The following is a 20,815-nucleotide window of genomic DNA, read 5'->3' as shown; positions in this document are numbered from 1 at the left end:
AAAAAGCTTGTAAATGATTTACTGACGTCAGCTTTAACTAGACCAGACTCCACTCTAAGTCTGCAGGGATTTATGGAGTTGAGTCAAATGAATTCATATATTATTATATTTGACATGTCTGTCTGATCCATTTATTAAAAATCTAAAGAATGAAGGACAAAATTTGTGTTTGGTTTTTTCGAAGCATAAAATTTTACTTACACTGAGCGCACGATTGCCAACTACAAGCACACCCCAGACAGTACCTCCGTTCTGGACCTTGAGCAAGTGTTGTAGGTAAAGCAACCTCGAGTCCGCTTTAGAGTCTGAATGTAAGAAGCGCTTATATCTTCAGATTTTACGCTTCTTCCATTCTGGTTCCTTTTCGGCTTCCTCATCCTCCTCTGAGTCCTCTGCGAACACAGGATTGGGTTGCGTCCTGCAATCACCAGACAACCAATCAGATTTCAGGATGAAGATATTTATGCTCAGGTGAAACCTTTCATTCAAATATAGAAAATAAAGTGACTCCAGCCTGATCTTTAATGGCAAAAAAAACAGCGGCTCCTATCTGACTAGCCCTAACGTTCCTCAAATGGGGAACCTCGCTTTGTTGAACTTCTCCAAATTGTATTCCAAATGTTCTGAATGACTTTGATCTCCTGTTCCATCAATCTAGTGCCACATGTTTTGACAACTCGGAATGTTTCTACACATCAGCTCCAAGCTCACCTGCTTCTGCTCGGGAGTGCAAACATGAGGACGTGCGACCTGGCAGCTATGTTCCACCTCTGGCGTGCGATAGCCATCTAACAACGTCCTTTCTGTTCCAACCATCTAAAGCCGTCCATCACGTTTGAATGAGGACCTGCGCAACTAGCGCGGCTCTTTAAACATTTACACGTCGCCCAGGTGTGAAGGAAAAAAACCCGAGTCGTCACGTCGACACATTGGATGCTCTTACTTCTTGTAGGCCGGGGCCACCCAATACGGGTTCTCGGACGCTTCCTTGGCGTGACGCAAGATGGCTTCGCGAGCGTTGCTGTCGTCCGTCTTATCCAAGGCGATATTCTTTACGATGAACGACGACAGGGTGCCGCCGTGGGCCGCCACTCTGCCGCCTCGGCCTGGAACAAAAAAGAACAATGGGCAAAAATGAGAAGACAAAAGGGAACATTAAATGACTTAATTCGATTTTTAAAAGGCACATTTGCTTGAATTGGCCACGGGTGTAAAAAGATTCCTCAGTTGTGTTTGAAAACAATGAAAGAATATTTTGCTGAAGCTTTGTCATAGTTACGAGCATTTGGATCGCATGTGTGGCTTTTGCGTGCTTGAAATATCTCTTTGCAATGCTGCAGTTCACAGTGGAAACATCAGGAGACGGCTGCGAGCGTGAAACAAAACACTGCGCTGACGGGCCAGCTGGACGTGGAGAAAGTTGCCTTGGCGCTCGTGTGGCTGGGTGGACGCCCGTAGCGCACGCACACGCTCAAAGCAACACATCCACAATCCGTGGTGGGATGGAACCAAGTACAAATACTATCTTACTGTAAAAAAACACATACAGGAGTAATTTTCTACCACGAGCGGCCTCACCAGGTCCAGACACTGGAGGTTCGGGTTTGCGGGACTTCTTGGGGTCCAGTCGGTCCTTCTCCAGCTGTTTGCGAGTGCTCCTCTGCCGGGGTTCTCTGAACATGGGCAAGGCGTGCGCTGGCGGGAAGAGCAACAAAAATGATTTTCATTTCAACATCGTAATTCATTCATTCATTAGCGTTCTGAGGTTACGCCATGTTTGGGTTGTCCTTTCACACCTTAGTGAGCGATACCAACACGAAAAGCCTCTCCAGCACTTAACGCCGCGAGTGTGCGTGAGTAACAGAACGATTCGTGTGTGTGTGTGTCCAGAGGCTCAGATGAAGTGATTTTCCATCGTTGTTAATTCTTTGCCACGCCACATTTAGCAAAAAGGTTAGCGTTAACAGATTCCCCCGCTTCTCTCCTCAATGGGCCCTCTAATTTTCCAGCGGCAGGGCACCAAGTGCGTCACTTAGAGCGCCACTCCACTTCCACTCCGCCGTCACATGACCCAAACAAAAGAGTCTAAATCGTCCTGACAGTCTGGTGTGAGGATGAGTGGCCCGTCACGCCATAGGTGTCAGGAAAGGCGTTTGTCCTTGGCGTGATCGGCTGTTAAGGGGACACGTGGCGTGAGGATGGCCAGCTACTCATGCGCGACTGGACGCTCCATCAGCTAATGGAAGGCCGTGGACGCCACGTGGTTTCCTCCTGGTTGCGGGCTCAGTCTTTTAAGGACAACTTCAGAGCTAGTATTGGAGCCATTTTGTATTATGCCTTGATCATGCTTGTGACATTGAAAGCAAAAAAAAAAAAAAAAAGAATACTGCTCATCACTAAAAGATCATCTTCTCTATTCTTCAGATGGAATTGGGCTGATGGAGGAAATTTCAAATTGCAGTTAGTGATAGCGTTTAATTTAAATAAGTTTTGATGTCGTTGATTAATTAGGAACATAGCCACGTACCAGTTGTTAACGGGTGTGTGTAATTTCTTAACTAAATTCATTTTGTCTACTTATTTGTGTGTAGTTGTGTAACCATGTTAATTCAGTTTTTTTTTTATTTCCCCTCTGAATTTTTTTTTTTTTTTTTTATTAAATCTATTGATTTGTGGATGTCACTAATGGTGGGGGAAAAAAAATCTTGGAATTTTTCGCTACAATATTATAACGACTACTTTCTCTTGTGACATCGGATTTCACAGCGAATAAGGCTTAGCTCAAACTCACGTGTGATAACGTACTCCTGGGTTAACGCCTCGGCGTGCTTCTGTTTGATGTTGCTCTTCACCACGCAGAGCTTAGCTCCCCTGGACGGAAGACGCACATCAATCATTGAGCAAAAATATGGATTCCTTGGAACGCATCAGAATGTGTGTGTGAAAATACCTGTGGCTCTTAATGGGGTCATAGTAGACCTTGGCCAGCCCGTTTCCGGTTCCCACCATGATCTGGTTGAGCTTGGGGTGCCACAGACAGCGCACTGCACTCTGTCATGACAGAACACACACATACATATTGTTTGGCGGATGGTGCTCATCATACCTTTCAGGCAGTGTGTGTGAGAGCAGGTTGGTGTTGGTAGAGGTGGGGATGAGCCCCAGAGTGCTGTGCTGCTCTACTTGACTATATTTGGTGGTTGGGGATGAGGGGGCCGGATCCCTCGGCATGTGCGTCTGTGTGTGCGCGTGCGTGAGTGTGTGTGTGACAGATGGCCCAGTGCCAATAGGCAAATGTGACCACACTTATCCAGGGAGTTGTGTGTAAGTAAAATGCGCGCGAGGCGACACGAACAGTGGCAGAAGAGTGGAAAACATTTCCTGCAACTGGAAATGACTATGACGCAACATGTTGCTTGTATGTGCAATTTGAAAGGGACAAGGAAATCCTAAAAATGTGATTTCGGCATCAATGGGAATGTCCCGGGTTCTGAACTTGCCCATCAACATGTGTGACGACCCACTGAGATTTGTAGGTGAGCTCAAACAGAGGGCAGTGTGGGGGGTGGGTCGGTGGGCTTGGACACTCGTGTGCGGGATGGGATGGGATGGGGGGTGGGTAGTCCAGATTCGGTGAGGGTGGAAAGCTGCTTAGCGTCCAGCTGTTCAGCTTCCCACCAGGACACCAGCGGAAAAAGTGTCAATCTTACACGCACACTCATTCATCATAACTCATTTTCTACAACTTCCACGTTAATATTAGATGTTATTAGGATCATTTAATAATGGCTTTCGATTCGAGCAGTTGTATTCAATGTATAATAAAAACAATGATCAGGGTGAATGAGTTCAGATCAAACTGAGAGATGAGGGGTTAATCTGGTCAAGCGTGGACTTTAACTGGCAGGATGTGATGCAAGCAGAAGGAAATTGAATATTCTTGAAGACAAAAAAACTTTAAAAATAATTCCAGTTTCTCTGTATAACTAAAATTGTCATATGTCCTAAAAAAAAAAAACATCTAACAAAGCACAAAAAAAAAAACATCTAACAAACCACTATTGTTATTAATGCCAAGTGGAATTTTGGTGTGATTTTTTTTTTTTTTTTTTTGTGAATGAATGGAAATTTACTTCAAAATTGGTTTTTAGATGACTGGATTATGAGGACAATTTGATAACGCATCAACCCGACACATAAATCTAATCCCAGAGGTCAATCTGAGGTGAGCATTGTGTTACATTGGTAATTACTAAATCTCAAGTCACGTCGAGTCGATTAAGACTCATCAATTAATCAAATTCAAATCGAGGTTGCGATGTCGGAGAATGCCAAAACATTTATGTATGAAGAAAGGTCTGTTCGTTATAATGAGGATTAATTTATTTCTTGTGTTTGTTCAAAAATATGTGAGAGGAAGGCTGCATATTAAAATCACGTTAACTTGATTTGATTTCACAAAGTTGTTCAGTGCGACAGAACATACACGTTAGAACACTGGGGCTGGATTTAAGCTTGACCCGCTGTCGAGTGATGGTATTTCCAACCAGACCCCAAAAAAAAAAAAAATCCTCTTGCTGGCCAAAAGGGGAAACCTGTCCTTGTTCTGGGCCCAGCGGCGAGTTCTGTGTGGTGGGAATTTGCGGTGTTTGCAAATAATCACCGACCTCTTCGTGTGCGGTGGAATAATCAATCACTCACGCTCTTCTACTCTGGGGCCAAAAAGTTGTTCAGAATTATAGTTTCTCAGAAAACCAAAATGTTTTTTCCAATTAAATTGTACAGGTTATTAGTCAGATTTATGACGAAAAAAAGTTCTGAAAAGAATTTAACTTGGTCAATTTTTTTTTTGTAATATTACAAAAACTGACGTTTGAATTAGGGGTGTGTAGACTTTTTATATCCACCGCAGAGCAGTGGCAAAAACACAACGCAGCCTGCAGACAGGTGCGGCTTGCTTATGTGCTGGCAGAGAGGATCACCTCTTTTGTGGAAAGTCGAAAGGCTGAAGCGCTTGTTTATAAAACGAGGCCATTACTGTAATCTCACTTGAGTGCATTTACATGTCACTTTTTGTTTCTGGCATGTCCAATTGACTTTTTAGACCCGTTGTCTTGAATCTACTTTGTAAATTTCCTTCCAACTCACTCGTCGTCACGTTACCAATAAGCCAAATATTAGTAGTAGATCTGCCGGGTTTTGTCAAACTAATTTGAGTTTTTTTTCTATTTTTTTTTTTTTTTTTTTATGACGCAGGAGTACACTTGGTGAACCTGATGAAAGAACTATTTACAATGTTTACACCAGCCACCGCTATCTCCCACGGCCGAAGAATTTAAGTGCAGTGCAGTCCGGGCGGGCGGAGGAAGCGAAATGAAAAGGGCCACCAATCACTTGTAACTCAGTCACAATCCACACAAGATCAGAGCTCCATCCCGGCCCGGCATCCTCCTGAGAACGGGAGTTTACGCAGATACATACATCAAGCCTCTTGACTCAGATTATTTTAACAGAAGCGGCAGGAATCTACAAATGAGTCTTAGGGCCATATTGAAAATGGATATAAACGTACCGTGACAAGAAAAGTTGTTGAGCAGGATTTTTTTTTTTTAAAGTGTCAACTCAAGCCCAGCAGAATTCAACTTTCTTTTTGTGACTAATACTTTGGGCACCGCCAAGTCTAACTGTTTCTGCTCGTACGTCTTGAGCTGCTCAGTATCATATCGTGGCCTAAGCCAACATTAAAATCTGCCGACTTGTTGGAAGAGCAATTTCTCCTTCCCGCATGACTGCTGCCCACCACAAAATGATGCTTTGATATGAACTTCTGCCTTTTGTCCGCCCTATGAATAGTGAAAGCTCGAGAGGAGCTCATAATCCTTTCTTTTGTCCGGCTATCACTACAACATTTACGATTATTTTCAGAGCAGATCGGTACATGCTTACGATGGATCGGAAATACTTTCATTGCCAAAATTTTTTAAGGGTCCAATCGGTTAGCTCAGACGCCATTTTTTTTAGTTCACGGCTGACTTTTTTCTTATATTTTGACGTCTTGCAGGACTTCAGGAATGACACTCTTCATTCATATAATCTCACATGACAGGAAGTGAGTTAACGCCGAGTCAGACGCAAGCGCCGTCGCTCCCCTTGAGGCTGCTGAGCTTTGGCTAGCGAGACTTCCAAACTGTCAGAAGCACATTTGGATCCACTCAGCGGCCACTAAACAAGAAACACAGCTGTGGCTTTTCCAGTCCCCGTCCGTGTTCGTAAAAATTTCTCAGCCAGCGTTGGGCGTCGGCAGACAAAAAGGCTGTTGCGGCATTTATTTATTACATTGCTATTTTAATGAGATGAGACAAAAAAGGTTGCTACTGATGATGCTTCTCTCTTCCTGACGTGAGGCCATTTTTAGACATAAATGAGATATAAAGGCAACTTTTTTTGATATCTGGATGAGTTCCCCGCTGTTGGACGGGCCCAGTTGTTCTTGGATGGACTGAAGTGTGAACTCGTTTTTTGTTCGATTTGTTCCACTGTTGTGACTCATTTGGCGGGAGGAGGCACTTGAGAACCACAACCCAGCGCCGCCCAAGTTTTTATTGGTGGCTGTCAGTCAAACGGCGTGCAATGAACGACGTGTACTTTTACCTAGAGGCCACCTGCGCAATCCAAAGAGATCCGATACAATTTCTATCTTAGAAGGCCACAAACAGTAGATAGACCAATTCATTATCTCCTGCCACCTATAATGTCCACTTTGAATGTTCTCTTTAACGTTACACAGCCAAGTTCACCCAATGGCCAACGTTAACGTGCCAAAGTGCTTCTGACTTGGTATTTTGTAAGACGTCCATGTTTTGACTAGTTACCAGCTACGATGGACCGCAAAGAACTACATGCTGATGGAGACTTAACATAATTGGATTTGAACATTCAAAGTCATCACCTCGAATAAAAAAGTGTCAATAAAGCTGTCTTGCCAGGGCTTCGTGGTAACGGCGTGCGTCAAGACGGATCCAATCCAAGACGATCCGATTACTTGACTTTCTCCAAGTTTGACGAGCTTGCCGCTTTAAAAAGTTTCCCCCCGTGCCGCCTCGAGCGCCCATGTGTGAATAACATTACATGGCACCGTCAATCTTTCATCTCAGACAGCGAGATGAATTACTCATTCCGTGTGCTAAATCATCTGAGTGGCTTACGGTCAACTGCTTTGAATTACAGCGACTTACCGTCCATAATAACGAATGATGGAGGCTTCTGCAATGCAAGCTGACATTTAGGAGATGCAAGGTGAGATGTAATACTCGAAATATTTTGTTTAGTTCCGTGTTTCACAGCAGGGCTGAATTAAAAAAAATGGTTTATTTTGGATTTTTAGGAAAACTTATTTTTTTAATTTAATATTTTTAAACAAATTTTGAAGCAAATTATTTGTATTTTTTTCCATTTATTTCTAATGTATTTTTTTTATTATTATTCACAGCTCTTTTAATCAATTTTAAATGGCTTCTCATTCACTTGCTCCACTTCTGCTATTCATATTTTGAATCCATCTCGCCATCTCATATTTTCTCATGATAGCAAAAACTACTTTCAACGACTTAATTAGGCGTTTTAATGATTTTAGTGATTTTAACTATGTTAATTTGACTTTTTACTTCGAGTTCATTATCAACAAGATAAGATGATCTTACCGCATTGGTGACCTCTATCTCGTAGACCCGTTGAAAGGTGGCTCGGTCAAAGAAGACCAGCTTCCCGCTGCCCTCGTCTTTCTTCACCGAGGTCCCAGTTACGACGAGCTGGTCGTCTGGGCTAAAGCAGCAGTCGGTCCTGCTCAGGGAGGAATTAAAAACATGAAATCGTTGCCTTGTGGCGGCGCTGAGGTACATTTTTAGAATTGCGACGACTCACATCGCAAAGTAGTTAGTCAGGCCGGTGGCCATGTGTAATGGCTTCTTGAAGCTGCGAATATCCCAAATTTTCAGTGTGTCATCGCCTAGGAGACAACACAACAGGTGAATAAAAAAATAATAATAATTTCAAGGAAAGCCAATGTTTATCTGCAATTCAACTTCTCACCCCCACGTGATGCCAGAATGGTTCCGTCGTAGGAGAAGGCAATGCGGGAGATGTCGGATCCTGGGGTGTGGGCTTGTCGACAGTGGAACTTGGTGTGCACCTAGAATCATGAGAAAAATCCATATAATTAATACACACATCAGAATAAGAATATATGAAAAGCTCTTCCTGGTTTGCTTCTTTCATATCTGTAAAGAAGGTAATCAGGGCCTACTACCTCATCAATTGGAATTGCAAAAATAATCCTACGGTATGGTGACATCGAATTTAAAGCCAAGGGATGAACTGTACTCGCTCACATCCTCCGTCCAACAAAACTCAAATGTCCTTTTGAAGTCTTGTACAGTAAAATTGTGGATTGGTAATACCAAAACAAACACTTCGGCCTTCTTTTTAACACGTAGACACAACGCCTGGAAAAAAAAAAAACCTGGAAGAATTGTCGGGCCCTCCTCTCCTCATCGGAGGCAGATAACAGCGATCGATCATTAAAAGCTGCCTGTGAAGCAATAAGCTAGGCAAGCGGACTTGCTAACACCCAAACAAACATAACCTCGGTTTATACCGCTCCAATTTCATTAATTCTAAGCGCAATGCAAATAAACGAGTGAAAAGAAAATGGAGCAATATGAGCTTTTTGTCTCGGAAATGCGGATGAGGAATTTTAAGTGTGCCTGCGAGCGATAAGATAGAGAAGAATAGAGAAACGCTGGTGTGGCGAGTGTGAGGTGAAAGAGTGATGTGCCCTCATGATACTGGAGGGAATTGAGGTCACTTGCTGCAAAGTAAATGGAGTGAGGTTATTAAGCGAAACAAAAAAAAAGATAACCGTGTCACCTTGAACTGTAGATAACCAGGATTCCACTTTTTTTTTTTTTTAGAGGCTTGGCCTTGGACAAGATTTGATTTTCCCTGTCATCATTTTACTTGTCTTACCACAGACTTTTTTTAAATCGCTCATTATCTACTGCCTCTTTTGCATACGCCGGTATAAAAGTCAAGGGGTCAGTTTAACATGATGAAATGACGGTTTCTCATCTTAAGGCGAACTTTATTCGATTGTCCGTATCTTCTCCAAGGTGCATCTTTTGCTGAAAGCAAATTACCAGTTTTGATACTCCGATATCTATTTTTCCAAAAAGTATTTGTACATTAGGCATATGGAGATGTTTTGCCATAGATACGCTGCCAAGCTGTGATATTTCACGCAACTGTCCAAACGCTTTATCATTTATACATAAAGTTTTCAAAATCTCGTGTTCTCCGCAGGCACTGTTTTTTTTCCGTGTTCGACCAGTAAGTTATGAGAACCTTTCATCATGATCTTTTTTTGATTTGATGGCTTTCTTCCTAAAATGAATCCCATCTGCGGTTAGCACCCGCTGTGTTTCTGCCTCCTTTTATGTGGTAGCCTCGTGCACGGTAGCGCTAAGTTTGCCGCGTGTTTTGCGGCCTCGGAACGGCGTTTCGTCTACATCTGTTGAAATGTTCAAGATATGCACTCGGGTGGCAGATAAATCCAAACTGGTGTTCGTAAATTGTACGAATCTGAACGGAAGGTATGACTGGAATGACCCAACGTCAGCTGGGCTCGCTCACACTCCTTCCGAATCTTTTCCGATTAATTGGCCTTAATAAACTCATTAAGAGGTGTGTAATAAAGTCAAGACAGGTAATAACGGCTGTCAATCAAAGTTTTGCCAGTGATGGGCAGTTACATACACCCTGCTGTGGCTATTTCGAGCTCTTATACTGTTGTTGTGAAAATGCGGAACGTTTATTAACTATGCCGATGTTGGCCGGCTTCGCTGGATGCCGGGGCATTTGCTTCCTGTGATAAGCTACACGGTCGCTCATGAAACCGGAGCCCTCGCTGTTCGGGACCGTGTGACAAGCTCGGTGAACCAAGTCCTTCATTTCAAATGGATTTCTGTCGTCCTTCATGAAAGCGGACTGATTATCTTTGTGTTTAATCAAAACAAATATCTTTATAACTATCAACATTTGTCAACTTTCAGACATTTAATGGAGCAAACCGGTCATTTACTCATTTTATCAAATCACGTTTGTACGTTTTTTTTAAATGTCCTGTTTTTTTTAATAAAGGGATTTAAATTTTTAAAATCCGATTCATTGATTAATTAACAAACCAGATTATTAAAATAATCTTCAATTGAAGGGTTGATGTTTTTATACAGGACAAAACTCATTTGGGGAGTTTTTGCGGGGGCCCTTTCGTCATCTAAACATGTCGGACGGCGAGAGTTGATAAATCGCGGAGGGAACAGTGCGTCGGGTTTCAGTAGTGATACCCGGTCGACCGCTGAGGCCAACTGTTCTTGCCAAGTTATCCGAGTATCATTATATGAATACCTCCCCCCTCACCCTCCGCCACTTGCTCCCCCCCCCTCCCTCCCTGCCGCCACCACATCAAAACCTTTACAAGCGCACACCTAAGAAGCATTCGACGACGGCCACTGTGCAGCCAGTAATGACATCTCATGCTGACCTTTGTTACTTTATGGGGATCAAGTGGCCAAACCGCGGGCCGGGACAGCTGCTCGGATCTTTCATGGAAGTCAACAAGTGTTGAAGTATCACAGCGCCCACATATGCAGTCAGTGTGTTCGCTTGAAGTTACTGCATCGGCAACACGCTCGGCAAGAGAGAATTCTTGACAAATCTTCCAACCAGAACCGTTTTGGTACTTTCCAGGGGTAAGGTACGTTCCAAGTCGAAGACCAAATCGGAACGCTGATTGGTTGACGACAGGCGGCAAGAAGCCCGACAAATGTTTTGTTATCGATCCAAAAATTTTGAAGCTCATAACTCATCAAGTAGTCTTTAGTTACGCGTCTATGTTGTGATAGTTTTCTAAACATTTTCGTTGGACCTAAAAAGGACGGCGGCGCTCGCGTAGCTTCATCTTTTATGAATCTCTGCGCGTGCAAACTTCTACAGACCGCCAAACACAAATATCCACCGATCCTAATGTTGACAACTTGTAGAGCCAACACAGTTCTGCTCACCTTTAGGCTTTGATATGATTATTTTTCAGTCCAAATCAATTTCTCTGTAAAAACAGAACACTTCAACATTGCGTCTTCAAGACCAGCTCCTTTGGGGTCCTTCGTTTGAAATGTGGAAATATCTAAGCCCATCGATGACCTCACCGCATTCCACCGATCTCTGGGGTAATGTTTTGGAACCAAGGCCCGCACCCTCCACGCACCAAGTATCAAGAGAACTGTTTCTTCTGATTCAGCCCGACCCGATTGAGGGCAAGCAATTACTCTCTATGGGAGTTCACCGGGAGGACCGACTTGACTGGCGATCGTAGGATTAATCAAGCCCATGTCACCCCCAATCGTGCAGCTCCACATCAAGGTGATGCGCATGATTGATCGTGATTGATCTGCCCTGCATAGTCTGACCATGAGTAATACAGGAGACAGACAGACAAAGGGGGGAGGGCAGCGGCAATAAAAGAACAAGGTCGACTCCTTTTTAGGCTCGTGGCTGAATTCAAGTCAGGTTCCTGATTAGGGCAGAGGGCACGGGCGAAGAATTCTTGAGCCATTCAGACAGGGGGCAGGCTCCAGTGGTCAGGGAACAGACATGACTATTGTGAGCTGCTATGGGACGCACGGTAAATATTTAGCTTGGACAAGGAGCGCTCGTAAATTTTGAGCGCTTTAATCCAATCTCTCAGGAGTGTGCTGCTCCGAGTAACTCCGCCAGTGGAATGAGGAACGAAATCTTTGAGACTAATGAAAGCACAGCCAATCAGGACTAAAACTACCGCACATTGTTAAGTGTTGTTATCTGATTAGAATTGACTAGAATGAGTCATTACGGTGTAGCCTACTTCCCATTCGACTAATCTGGATTAGCCCCTCGCTCTAATTGAGCCGTTCCGACTCGCTAGCGACGGTTTAACCGTCGCCGTTTTTGTATGAAATAACAGAAGCGGCCAACGTTGTCCGCATTGATTGCTTGTTATTTTAATGGTTGCTGATAAATACTGGAGGAGGTTTTGGCTGGCGTGAGGATGTGAAATAATCCAATGAGCAACAATGCCAAAACCAACCAATGACTTCAACATTCTTAAGGAATGCAATCTCTAATTGGGCACTAATAGTGGAAAATGTAAAGAGGGAAATGTTGATTGTGCCTTTCATTGACTTGCATGCTTCTCAACTAAAAAAGCAAGTCAGAGCCACTTACATAACTATTTTGTTTTTTTTATACTTTTAAAGCAGAAACTGCAGTGAGTCAGTGAAGTGAGTGAGGGCCCCAGCGATGCGCCGTGCAGCCCAGACATGAAACATCTAAACAACTGTAGGAGGGAGCATCAAGAAATTTGGCACAGACGTCGGCGGTGCCCCAATGATTAATCCTAATGACTCCGGGCTTGACCTCTGGCTTTGCCTCTCGGAGCACCAGCAGGTGACATACCCTGACAACGAACATCTGCTTGGATGGACAGGCCGACATCTTTTCTATGAATCCCAGATGATGTTTCAGAAGGCTTGGATGAGAGCTCATAGTTTTCTGTTTTGGGGTTATTTTTAAGAAATTAAAAGTGGATGGGAAGATTTTGATATTTGTTGAAAGAAAATGTTATGAATTACATAAATGAATTAAAACGCAGTAACAACACAAGCATGACACCAGAACCATCTTAAACATGATGGTGATGTCATTGTTGGCATTTTATCCAAAGCACTGCAGTGCTTAAGCGCAGCTGCACAGCGGAGAGAATAAAAACAAACTCCGATCCAAGCCTGGTTGTGGTCCATTCAATAAATTCTCATCTTCGGTTTTGGACCAAAGCATTTTAAAGCAGACCAGAAACCTGACCACTGTGTGACCTCTGTAAGAAAACAAACTGTACATGGAGTCCCGGGTTTATGTTTTGAGGAGCCTGGCTTAAGAGAAGACTAAGAGGAGCAACCCCCAAAGGCAAACAAAAAATGAGGGGAAAAGAGGGTGGGGAACACAATTGGGTGAAATCCAACTCGGACTTAAACCCTATAGAGGATATATTTCACCTGCTAAAGAGGAGACTCAAGAGAGAAACCCCTAAAATAGACAAATGACAAAATGGCTGCAATAAACTTAGGCCAAGTTCATCCCCAGATTTAAACCCGACAGTGAATACATTTTAATCGTGGGTTCCATACACTGTATGAATTTCTAAGCACATACTGTAGAAGTGAAAGAAGTTTAATACTCACACTGAGGTTTCTGTCCCAGATCTGAATGGTTCCGTCCTGGCAGCCGGCCGCTATGAGCTTTCCGTCACGGCTGTAGGTGCAGCACGTGGGGGTGACCTTCTTCCCTTGGGCTGAGCGAGGTTTGAACACGGACTTGTGATTCTTTTCCGTCGTTACATCCCACGTTCGCACGGTGCTGCGGAAAGGAAACGGGAATGTCATTGATCTTCAACCCAACGGCATGAATCAAGTCGTAAAGAAGATACCGGTTCAAACATGTGAGGTCATTAGAGACATCCCTGTGGTGATAAATTAAAATACTAAAGAGATACAATGAGCATGAACATGTGGTTAGGGAAACGAAATCTCAAAGGTTGTAGGCGAGGTTGATCAGGCTGGTGGGGCCTGAAGCTGCCATGAAACCTAAATGTTCCCCAACATCTGCTGAGCACCACACACAACACGTAAAACACATTGGATTCTAGCGTTAGGACGTGGTGAGATGGTCGTCAAAACTGAATAATAAATTAACTGAATACTACGAAGTCTTGATGAAGAACCATTTAAAGTCATCTTGATCCATTCTACAGAAAATCATTTTAAAGCCATTCTAAGCAGTTAAAGATACCATATCATCAAAATATTATCTGGTAAAAAATAAATAAATAGAAGACTATTGACTATTGAAAGACTGAGCAGGGAACAAGACTCCAAATGTTTCTACAACCCACCATGTCCTGCAGTGAACACTGGGACCGTTCGGGTCATGAGGTCAGGCCGAGGTGCGTAAACACACAGTTGGGGCTGCTACTACTAACAGAATTCCTCCTCCGCTGCCGCCGAGAACGTCGCAGACATACACTCTGGAGCCCGTGTTTGGACAAAGTCTAACAATGTGACACAAATGCCAGCTCAAGACTTACGGCTTGAGTAAGAGCTGGCAAGGGTCAACGAAAACTCTGTTTGATCCATCGTCGTGTTTGAATCAACACAAAGCAAAAAAGAGTTAACGAGGCGAACGAGAACAGCACTCAGGCCTCCACCAACGTGGAACAATCCTAAACATGTCCGTCTGATTCATTGAAAAAAAATCTCACATGCAAAACAGTAATGTTCCACTCCAGTCCTGTGGGTGGCAGTAACAAACATTACAAACTACCACAGACAAACAACTTTTTCTGGGTTAAAAAAAAAAAATGCTCGGAATATTGTTGGGTTTTTATGGTTTTATAAATTAAGAAGCTGATCCATAAAAATGTCAGTGTCTACTTCTTGTATCTCTTCCAGTCTCTATCTCTGCAGCAATCTGCTCTTGACACTCTAACCACAATGGCCACTTCCCTCAAAAGTGAGACATCTTTTTGAGACACTGAAGAATGTGGCTTATTATGGAAAAGTAACACCAAGTCATACATAGTATGTAGAAGCCAGCAAAAACATTTTGGTCCCGTTCCTTATCCCTGCGCCCTTGTTTTCCGTTCAGTCAGCAGTCCCCCTGTTTCTCCCCGTTCCCTCAACACAAAGGCTTCAGTGAATGTAATAAAATGAGGACCATACATCTCCAGCCATGCGTGGGCACTTTATGAGGTAGACCAGCGGTTCACACATCAACGGAGGAGAGACAGTTCCCCCACTGGCCTCCCAGATTTTATCTGTCCATCAGGTTACAGACCGGGCGATACTGACCCGAAACACTTTCTTCGATGTCGAGATAAGTGCGCACGGGTTGTACGAGGGTTATTCATTGGTCACGTTCTGGTGACTGGGTGTGCTGTGTAATGGCAGGGTGTCTGACCGGGGCTATGTTTTGGGAAAGGGGGATTAAGGAGGGATATTTGAGGCTTGTCCATACTCCATCACAAGCGGGCAAAGTAAAGTGGGGAGGATTTAGGAGGTGCTCAAGCAAGAAAGCTAGAGAAAACCCACTGTGGTCCAAGCAATGTTATAGGAACTCAGAAAAGTCACAGCGGTTTTAGGGGTTAAAAATACGAAATAAGATACACAGTGGCAGAGTCCGCAGTCGCACAGGTTCGAATTAGACTATAAAACCAAAACAAGAGTTGATCATCCAGCCATGACTTCGACTGAACAAGGACAAATTCCCATCTTGATGGTGTTTGGCATGTGAGTGTTGTCAGGATGGACATGGAAGACTAGCAATGTATAGCGAAGCATCAACCGAGAAGCACTGGACTGTAGATGAACCTGACGTTCAGACTGAATCACAGCGACGTACCGTTAATGGATTTCGTTCTTTAAGTTCAGAAAGCTTGATCTCACAAGCCAAAAGACACACTGTAATGAAACAATTGTAAATATCTTGGACCTCTATAGTCGAACATTGTCCTGGTGAATCTCGGCCTCGTGTTAAAATCCAGCTGCGGCCTTGTAAGCAGGTTAGAATGACGGGAATCTTCGGAAACATTCCTCAAATTGTATGTGTTTGCGGGTGTGAAATGTGTGTGTGTGACATGTGGGTTCCATTAGCTAGTGCCCATTCGCCCTATCTTCGCTTGACTCCCTCATGGCTGCGTGAGTATGTTCACCTGGGGCACCAAGAAATAACATACAAGGACTACACGTCTATCTTGTTACAGATGTTTCTATAAATACATGAAGGTTGTTCGCAATCAAAGGTTTGTTCAACCATGTGACAAGATCCACAAATGGTTTTGGGAGCAGGCTTGTCTTTTCAGTCTTTTCAATTCCGCGACTCTTTATAGATGCTATTTCTTTGATTTAAACAATAATTGCAAGACAATCGCTACCACCCACTGTCACTACTTCCTTCCAGAAGAAAATGCTCGATTTCCGAGTAGCCGGGGTCACACCTGCTATGAATGCGAGTGGGGGGCAACGGGAGCTTTAATTAAAAGGGTTTGGGCGGTCCAGTGGTCACGCTTAAAAAGCTATTGAAATAAACAACAAAAGAGGCTCTAGCATTGCAGCAAAGACAGAATGGTGTCAGAATGAATTTTTAAAGCACATAGAAGGTTGTTGCAAACACCCACTGGTACAGTTGGCTGACCAGGGTCCGTTGGAAAAAAATAAAGGCCTACTAATGGCAGCCATGGACAATAGCATCCATACGTTCAATAGCATCTTGGTTCTTTGTCCTCGAAGGATTCATTGATGATAGAAGTGCAGTTTTGCAGGTGTGTTCGAGGTCTGCACTGTGATTTGTTTTTATCAAAATATCCCAAGAATGAAGATGTCGACCCAGGCTGCATCTGTGGCCTCTCCCCTGCATGTAACCCCCTTTTATGCTCGACCGCTGCTAACGTGCCAGGGGAGGATTTCCAGAGCCTCAACGAGAACTAAATAAACAAATCTGGGAGGGTTGTCGTGCCTCGAATGAGCGCGGGCAGAGGCCTTTCCTGTTTCTAATTAATAACCACCGCGGTGAGTTTCGACACTGCTGTCCCAACTCGCATTCTTAAAGGGGATATATTATGCAAGATTAAACTCATTTTGTTTAATGCATGTATGGCGATAGAGTGAAGTGGTATATTTTGGATTAGAGGACTCCCTGCTGGCGGCAAAGAAAAAATTCCCCTTGCAGTGTTGCTGTCAGGTAAGGAGATTTTGGGAGCAGAAGAGTCCTTAATGGGGCACTTAAAAAAAAAAAAAATGACATGGAGGCTTACCCGTCATTAGAGCATGTCATGAATTCCTCTTTTATTTTGGGATGCCAGCTGCCGTCGTTGAGCATCGCCGTGTGGCCCTGATGAGAGCAAGAAGGGGGGAAAAAAAAAAAAACATTTGTATCTGGCAATGTCTGAGGAGAAGCTACACAGGGTGTGAAAGTGCATAACTTAGTTGTGTCTAGTCCTGAGCTACGCTTAAGTTTAATGTACCTGCAGGCTATTTAAAACACACGTCCGGTAGGAATTCTGCAAGATTAACGACCAAATTGGCCGTAAAAAAAAAAAAAAAAGAGAAAAAAAACGTGTAAGTAAAGTGTGGCGTGACCTCTTTTCGCTGCTTCCTCTGCGGGAATTCCTCATAACAAATGGCTCAAAGTGGAATAACAGAAGGGTAGCCCCTTTGGCCCCAACCCACCCACAGACAGAGAGAAGCGTTTCAGTGTGCGAGGAAGAGGCAAGTGATGTTTTTTTTCTTCATTGAGGTGCAGGTGATGTGTTGGGATTTTGCTAGAGTGGCTCCATAACAAATCAATGCAGTAAGGCCCATCCAATTAGTCGGCTAATATTAGTAAATTGATCAAAGCAAATACAAATTTTGATTAGTCATTAAAAAATACTCCCAATTCTCAAGTCCCTTTAATGTGAGAAAATGACTTTTGATACTTATGTCATCAAATAAATTGTCAATTATTTTCAGATCACTTTCAGGTTCTTTCTATAAAACTACATGGGGGGTACCAACCGTTTGTGGAGAACATTAGCCTAGTAACCAACAATCGACTTGTTTAAACACAGTAAAGCCCAAACATCTTTGTACAATTGATCCACTGTTGACTCCTCTCGCCAAGTGTAAAGCATTACGTTTTGCACACAATAACAACAAAGCACTCGCTCCTGGGTCCACCTTGCTACATTTATGCATTGGCATGGTTTCCCCCCCAACCCAACAACACAGCAAAATACGTCCAGGTTGTTCTCGGTCGCAGTAACACAGCAAATCAAAAGTGGTACCTTGGTGTTGACCATATCGACGATGTACTGGTCTCCCTTGATGCACTCCATCACATTGAAGCCGTCACGGTCTAAGACTTTGGCCTGTGCGTTTCCCGACACCACCAGGATGCGGTCCCCGGTGATGCTGTACTGCAACGCTCGGATCTGATGACTTCATGAGACACCGGAAACCCATCAGCACAATCTCAATAGACCCAGCACAAGTGCCGTTCAGTTATATTTTACTTTTAAAGTTCAATACCTTTAATTGTTCATTTGCGTTTCTAGTGGGGGAAATGGAAAAAAAAAATTTTTTTTGTGAAAATAGAGATTTTATTTCAAGGCCATTCTACCCAGTCCAAAGTTGCACGCAAGAGCACGCCAGTGCATGCGAGCCAAGTGGGCACCACTTAACCCGAATGAGATTAGCAATTTAGGTCACGATCAAATAGCATTAACACAGCGGGACGCGGAACGGAGCATCAACATATCGGCTGCGCAGCGTCAAAAAAGTTCAAAGGCAGAATGAAATTGAGGCTCAAATGCTAAATCTTTGGGTCTGAAACATCTGGGGAGTCGGAAGCACAGAAGCTCCCGGAGAGAGATGTAATCAACTTAAATGTTGCGTTCGGGTACAAATCGGGGAGGCCTGCTCCAGCTCTGGAAACAACAAATACCATTTGGACCTTTCATTTTTTTTTTTTTTTTGTGCCGGTGAATCACGGCGTAAACACGCAAACAAACATCCACTACCATCTGCTTGGAGGATAAACAAATGTGTGTGCATGGATGCTGTGGATGTGGCTGGACACGCACATGGGTCAGAGCTTCTCGGCAGTTGTGGGGAGTAAAAGTCAAACGCTACCTTGACTTACGACTTGAATTTGTTCTGTGACCAAGCTTAATTTAGTTGTGTATCGAATCAATTTTATTTTACGAATGTTTTAAGTATGCTTCACAGAAAAGTGGACTCACCAGTCACATGGCTGCAGGGAACGGAAGGCCTGCAGAGCCCGGTCCATGCCAGCAAAATCCCAGAAGCGCACATCAAAGTCGTAACCGCCCGTCACCAGGCGGGCGCCCGACGGGTCCAAAGCCATAGCGGACACCTGAGAAAATGCATGGAAGGAAGGTCAAATGTAATTTACAAATGGAGATTGATTATGCTGGAAGATGGTGCCGGGTACCGTCTTGGTGCCGTGCTGCAGGGTGATCTCGTGAGTGTCCGGGATCTTCTTGAGAGGATTCTGAGGCGGGACAGAGGAACGTAGTTGTGGATTAGTTACTTTCGATAACTTAACTGTTGGTTAAAATATCTTTTTTTAAATATTTTTAAAAAATCAACAACAAATAAGCCTGATTTTGGGGAAACAATTTACACGAATCTCTTATATTATAATTAAATAGTATATATTTTATTATTCTTTCCAGTCATCTTAATTGTACTTAGACACACTTGGTGTCGTTTTATGGTGCTGCCATCTTGTGGAGACACCTTAAAACAACAGCACACAATCTGGAGGCATTACTATCCACTTTTTAAGACAGCGTGCACGTGTCACATACATCATCATCATCGTCGTCATCGTCGTCGTCATCATCATCATCATCTTCGTCGTCACTGTCGCTTTGAGTGGCACCATCTCTGTAACCTGGAGGAAGTGGGGGTCCCACTTCATCATCATCATCCTCGTCTTTTTGGGGGTGTGGAGGGCCGATAGGTTCTGAGTCTGAACCGCTGTCCATGTCCTCTTTTCTATAAACATTTAACAACAGTCAGGATTGAAGACCTAGTTTGAAACTATAAACCAGGCTTGAAAACATATATTGAAGGCCTAATTCAGTCTCGAAAGCTTAATTTAAAATCTGAATTGAAATGGTGAAAGGGTTACCTGGAAGTGGCTGCTGCCTTTATTTCATTTTTCTGCATGTGGACTGATGTTGAGCTTTTCTCTTGTGTCTCCATTTCCTTCTCCCTGTCATCTGAACAAAAGAATGTTAACAACAGTTGAAATATAGCCAGACAAGCGTGCGGGTTTATTATAGTCACCTAACACTTGGCGACTCCTCTGGATGGCCGTTCGCCGGGTCTGTTCAAAAATGGCGTCCAGGTCAAACGTGCGGGCCTTCTTTCCTAGTGGAGGCACATTTAAAAACATTTAAAAAGCAGTTTAAGCACCCCCCCCCCCCCAACCCCCATGTCATACGTACCAAAACCAGAGAATCCCATAACAGATGAGATGTCCCCATCGTTGTTCATGTTGTCTGGAAATTAAAATTGTAACAGAACTATGATGGATAAGTGAGACATTTCATACATTGTAAATATTGCAATATTGGGGGTAGAAAATTTATTACACCATGATACAATTAAGCATAGTAAATAATGAACACCTGGCAACCACGACTAACCACGCTAGCTTAAATGACATCCTAATATTCGTACTTTGGTTCCACTATAATTTTAACAAGACTCTCAGGCTATCCAGCTATTTATTCTTGCGATTTTAACTGTTAAATACACAACTTATGTCATGTTTGTTGCTGCAGACCGGTTGAGTTGAAAAAAAAAAAGCGCCCGATAGTTTGAGGAAAACGGTTGCTAAGCTAACACAATAAGGGCTAAAATCGTTCGAAAGCGCCATTTTATTTCGCGTATGTAGTCTTGTACAATGACAGGACATAAACGTAAGCAAGTTTTATTAACGGGGAGTTACATAAAGCCCCTAATTATTATTTATATGGACTGTAAACAACAAATAAGAGCCAAAGTGAGTACCTTCGGTGTTGTTAGAATCCATGTTGAAACTGGAGATTCTTCTTTTACGGAGTTGCTTCTCGTGTCAATAAAGCAACAGTGCCCCCTAG

At 43.4% G+C, this 20,815-nt stretch overlaps 1 protein-coding gene and 1 long non-coding RNA gene across 6 annotated transcripts; one reads left to right on the top strand and one right to left on the bottom strand.

Annotated features, from left to right (window-relative positions):
- Positions 1-100: 100 nt before the first annotated feature.
- Positions 101-20,811, bottom strand: LOC125979626 (WD repeat-containing protein 70). Of its 3 annotated transcripts, none has more exons than XM_049738042.2 (18): positions 20,727-20,811; positions 20,159-20,212; positions 19,998-20,081; positions 19,840-19,930; positions 19,514-19,703; positions 19,135-19,194; positions 18,923-19,056; positions 17,966-18,119; positions 16,955-17,031; positions 13,329-13,503; positions 8,089-8,188; positions 7,921-8,005; positions 7,701-7,839; positions 2,951-3,051; positions 2,792-2,871; positions 1,579-1,695; positions 944-1,106; positions 101-418 (listed from the first exon to the last, which is right to left on the bottom strand). In XM_049738042.2, exons 1-18 carry the CDS (start codon positions 20,746-20,748, stop codon positions 331-333), a joined length of 1,914 nt encoding a protein of 637 aa, XP_049593999.1. In that variant the 5' UTR covers positions 20,749-20,811; the 3' UTR covers positions 101-330. The 3 variants fall into 3 exon arrangements, with proteins under 3 accessions (XP_049593999.1, XP_049594000.1, XP_049594001.1); XM_049738043.1 differs by having other exon boundaries at positions 19,517-19,703; XM_049738044.1 differs by having other exon boundaries at positions 19,520-19,703.
- On the top strand, positions 10,501-12,873 carry LOC125979629 (uncharacterized). 3 transcript variants are annotated; one of them, XR_007485369.1, is made up of 3 exons: positions 10,501-10,810; positions 11,174-11,475; positions 12,351-12,873. It is a non-coding gene; the product is annotated as an uncharacterized lncRNA (long non-coding RNA). The 3 variants fall into 3 exon arrangements; XR_007485368.1 differs by lacking the exon at positions 11,174-11,475; XR_007485367.1 differs by lacking the exon at positions 11,174-11,475 and having other exon boundaries at positions 12,348-12,873.
- Positions 20,812-20,815: the final 4 nt, after the last annotated feature.

Source organism: Syngnathus scovelli, chromosome 13 (genome assembly GCF_024217435.2).
Source record: "Syngnathus scovelli strain Florida chromosome 13, RoL_Ssco_1.2, whole genome shotgun sequence".
Lineage (NCBI taxonomy): Eukaryota > Metazoa > Chordata > Actinopteri > Syngnathiformes > Syngnathidae > Syngnathus > Syngnathus scovelli.
Note: the sequence above shows the minus strand (reverse complement) of the source record. Positions and strands in the feature narration are given on the sequence as shown.

What these genes read in the sequence shown, in the direction of transcription:
- LOC125979626 (XM_049738042.2), bottom strand. Translation starts at nt 20,748, where the DNA reads ATGGATTCTAACAACACCGAAG. An exon ending in GGATTCTAACAACACCGAAG is followed by an intron (nt 20,213 to 20,726) that starts GTACTCACTTTG and finishes TTTAATTTCCAG; the next exon opens with ACAACATGAACAACGATGGG. An exon ending in GAGGAGTCGCCAAGTGTTAG is followed by an intron (nt 19,931 to 19,997) that starts GTGACTATAATA and finishes TCTTTTGTTCAG; the next exon opens with ATGACAGGGAGAAGGAAATG.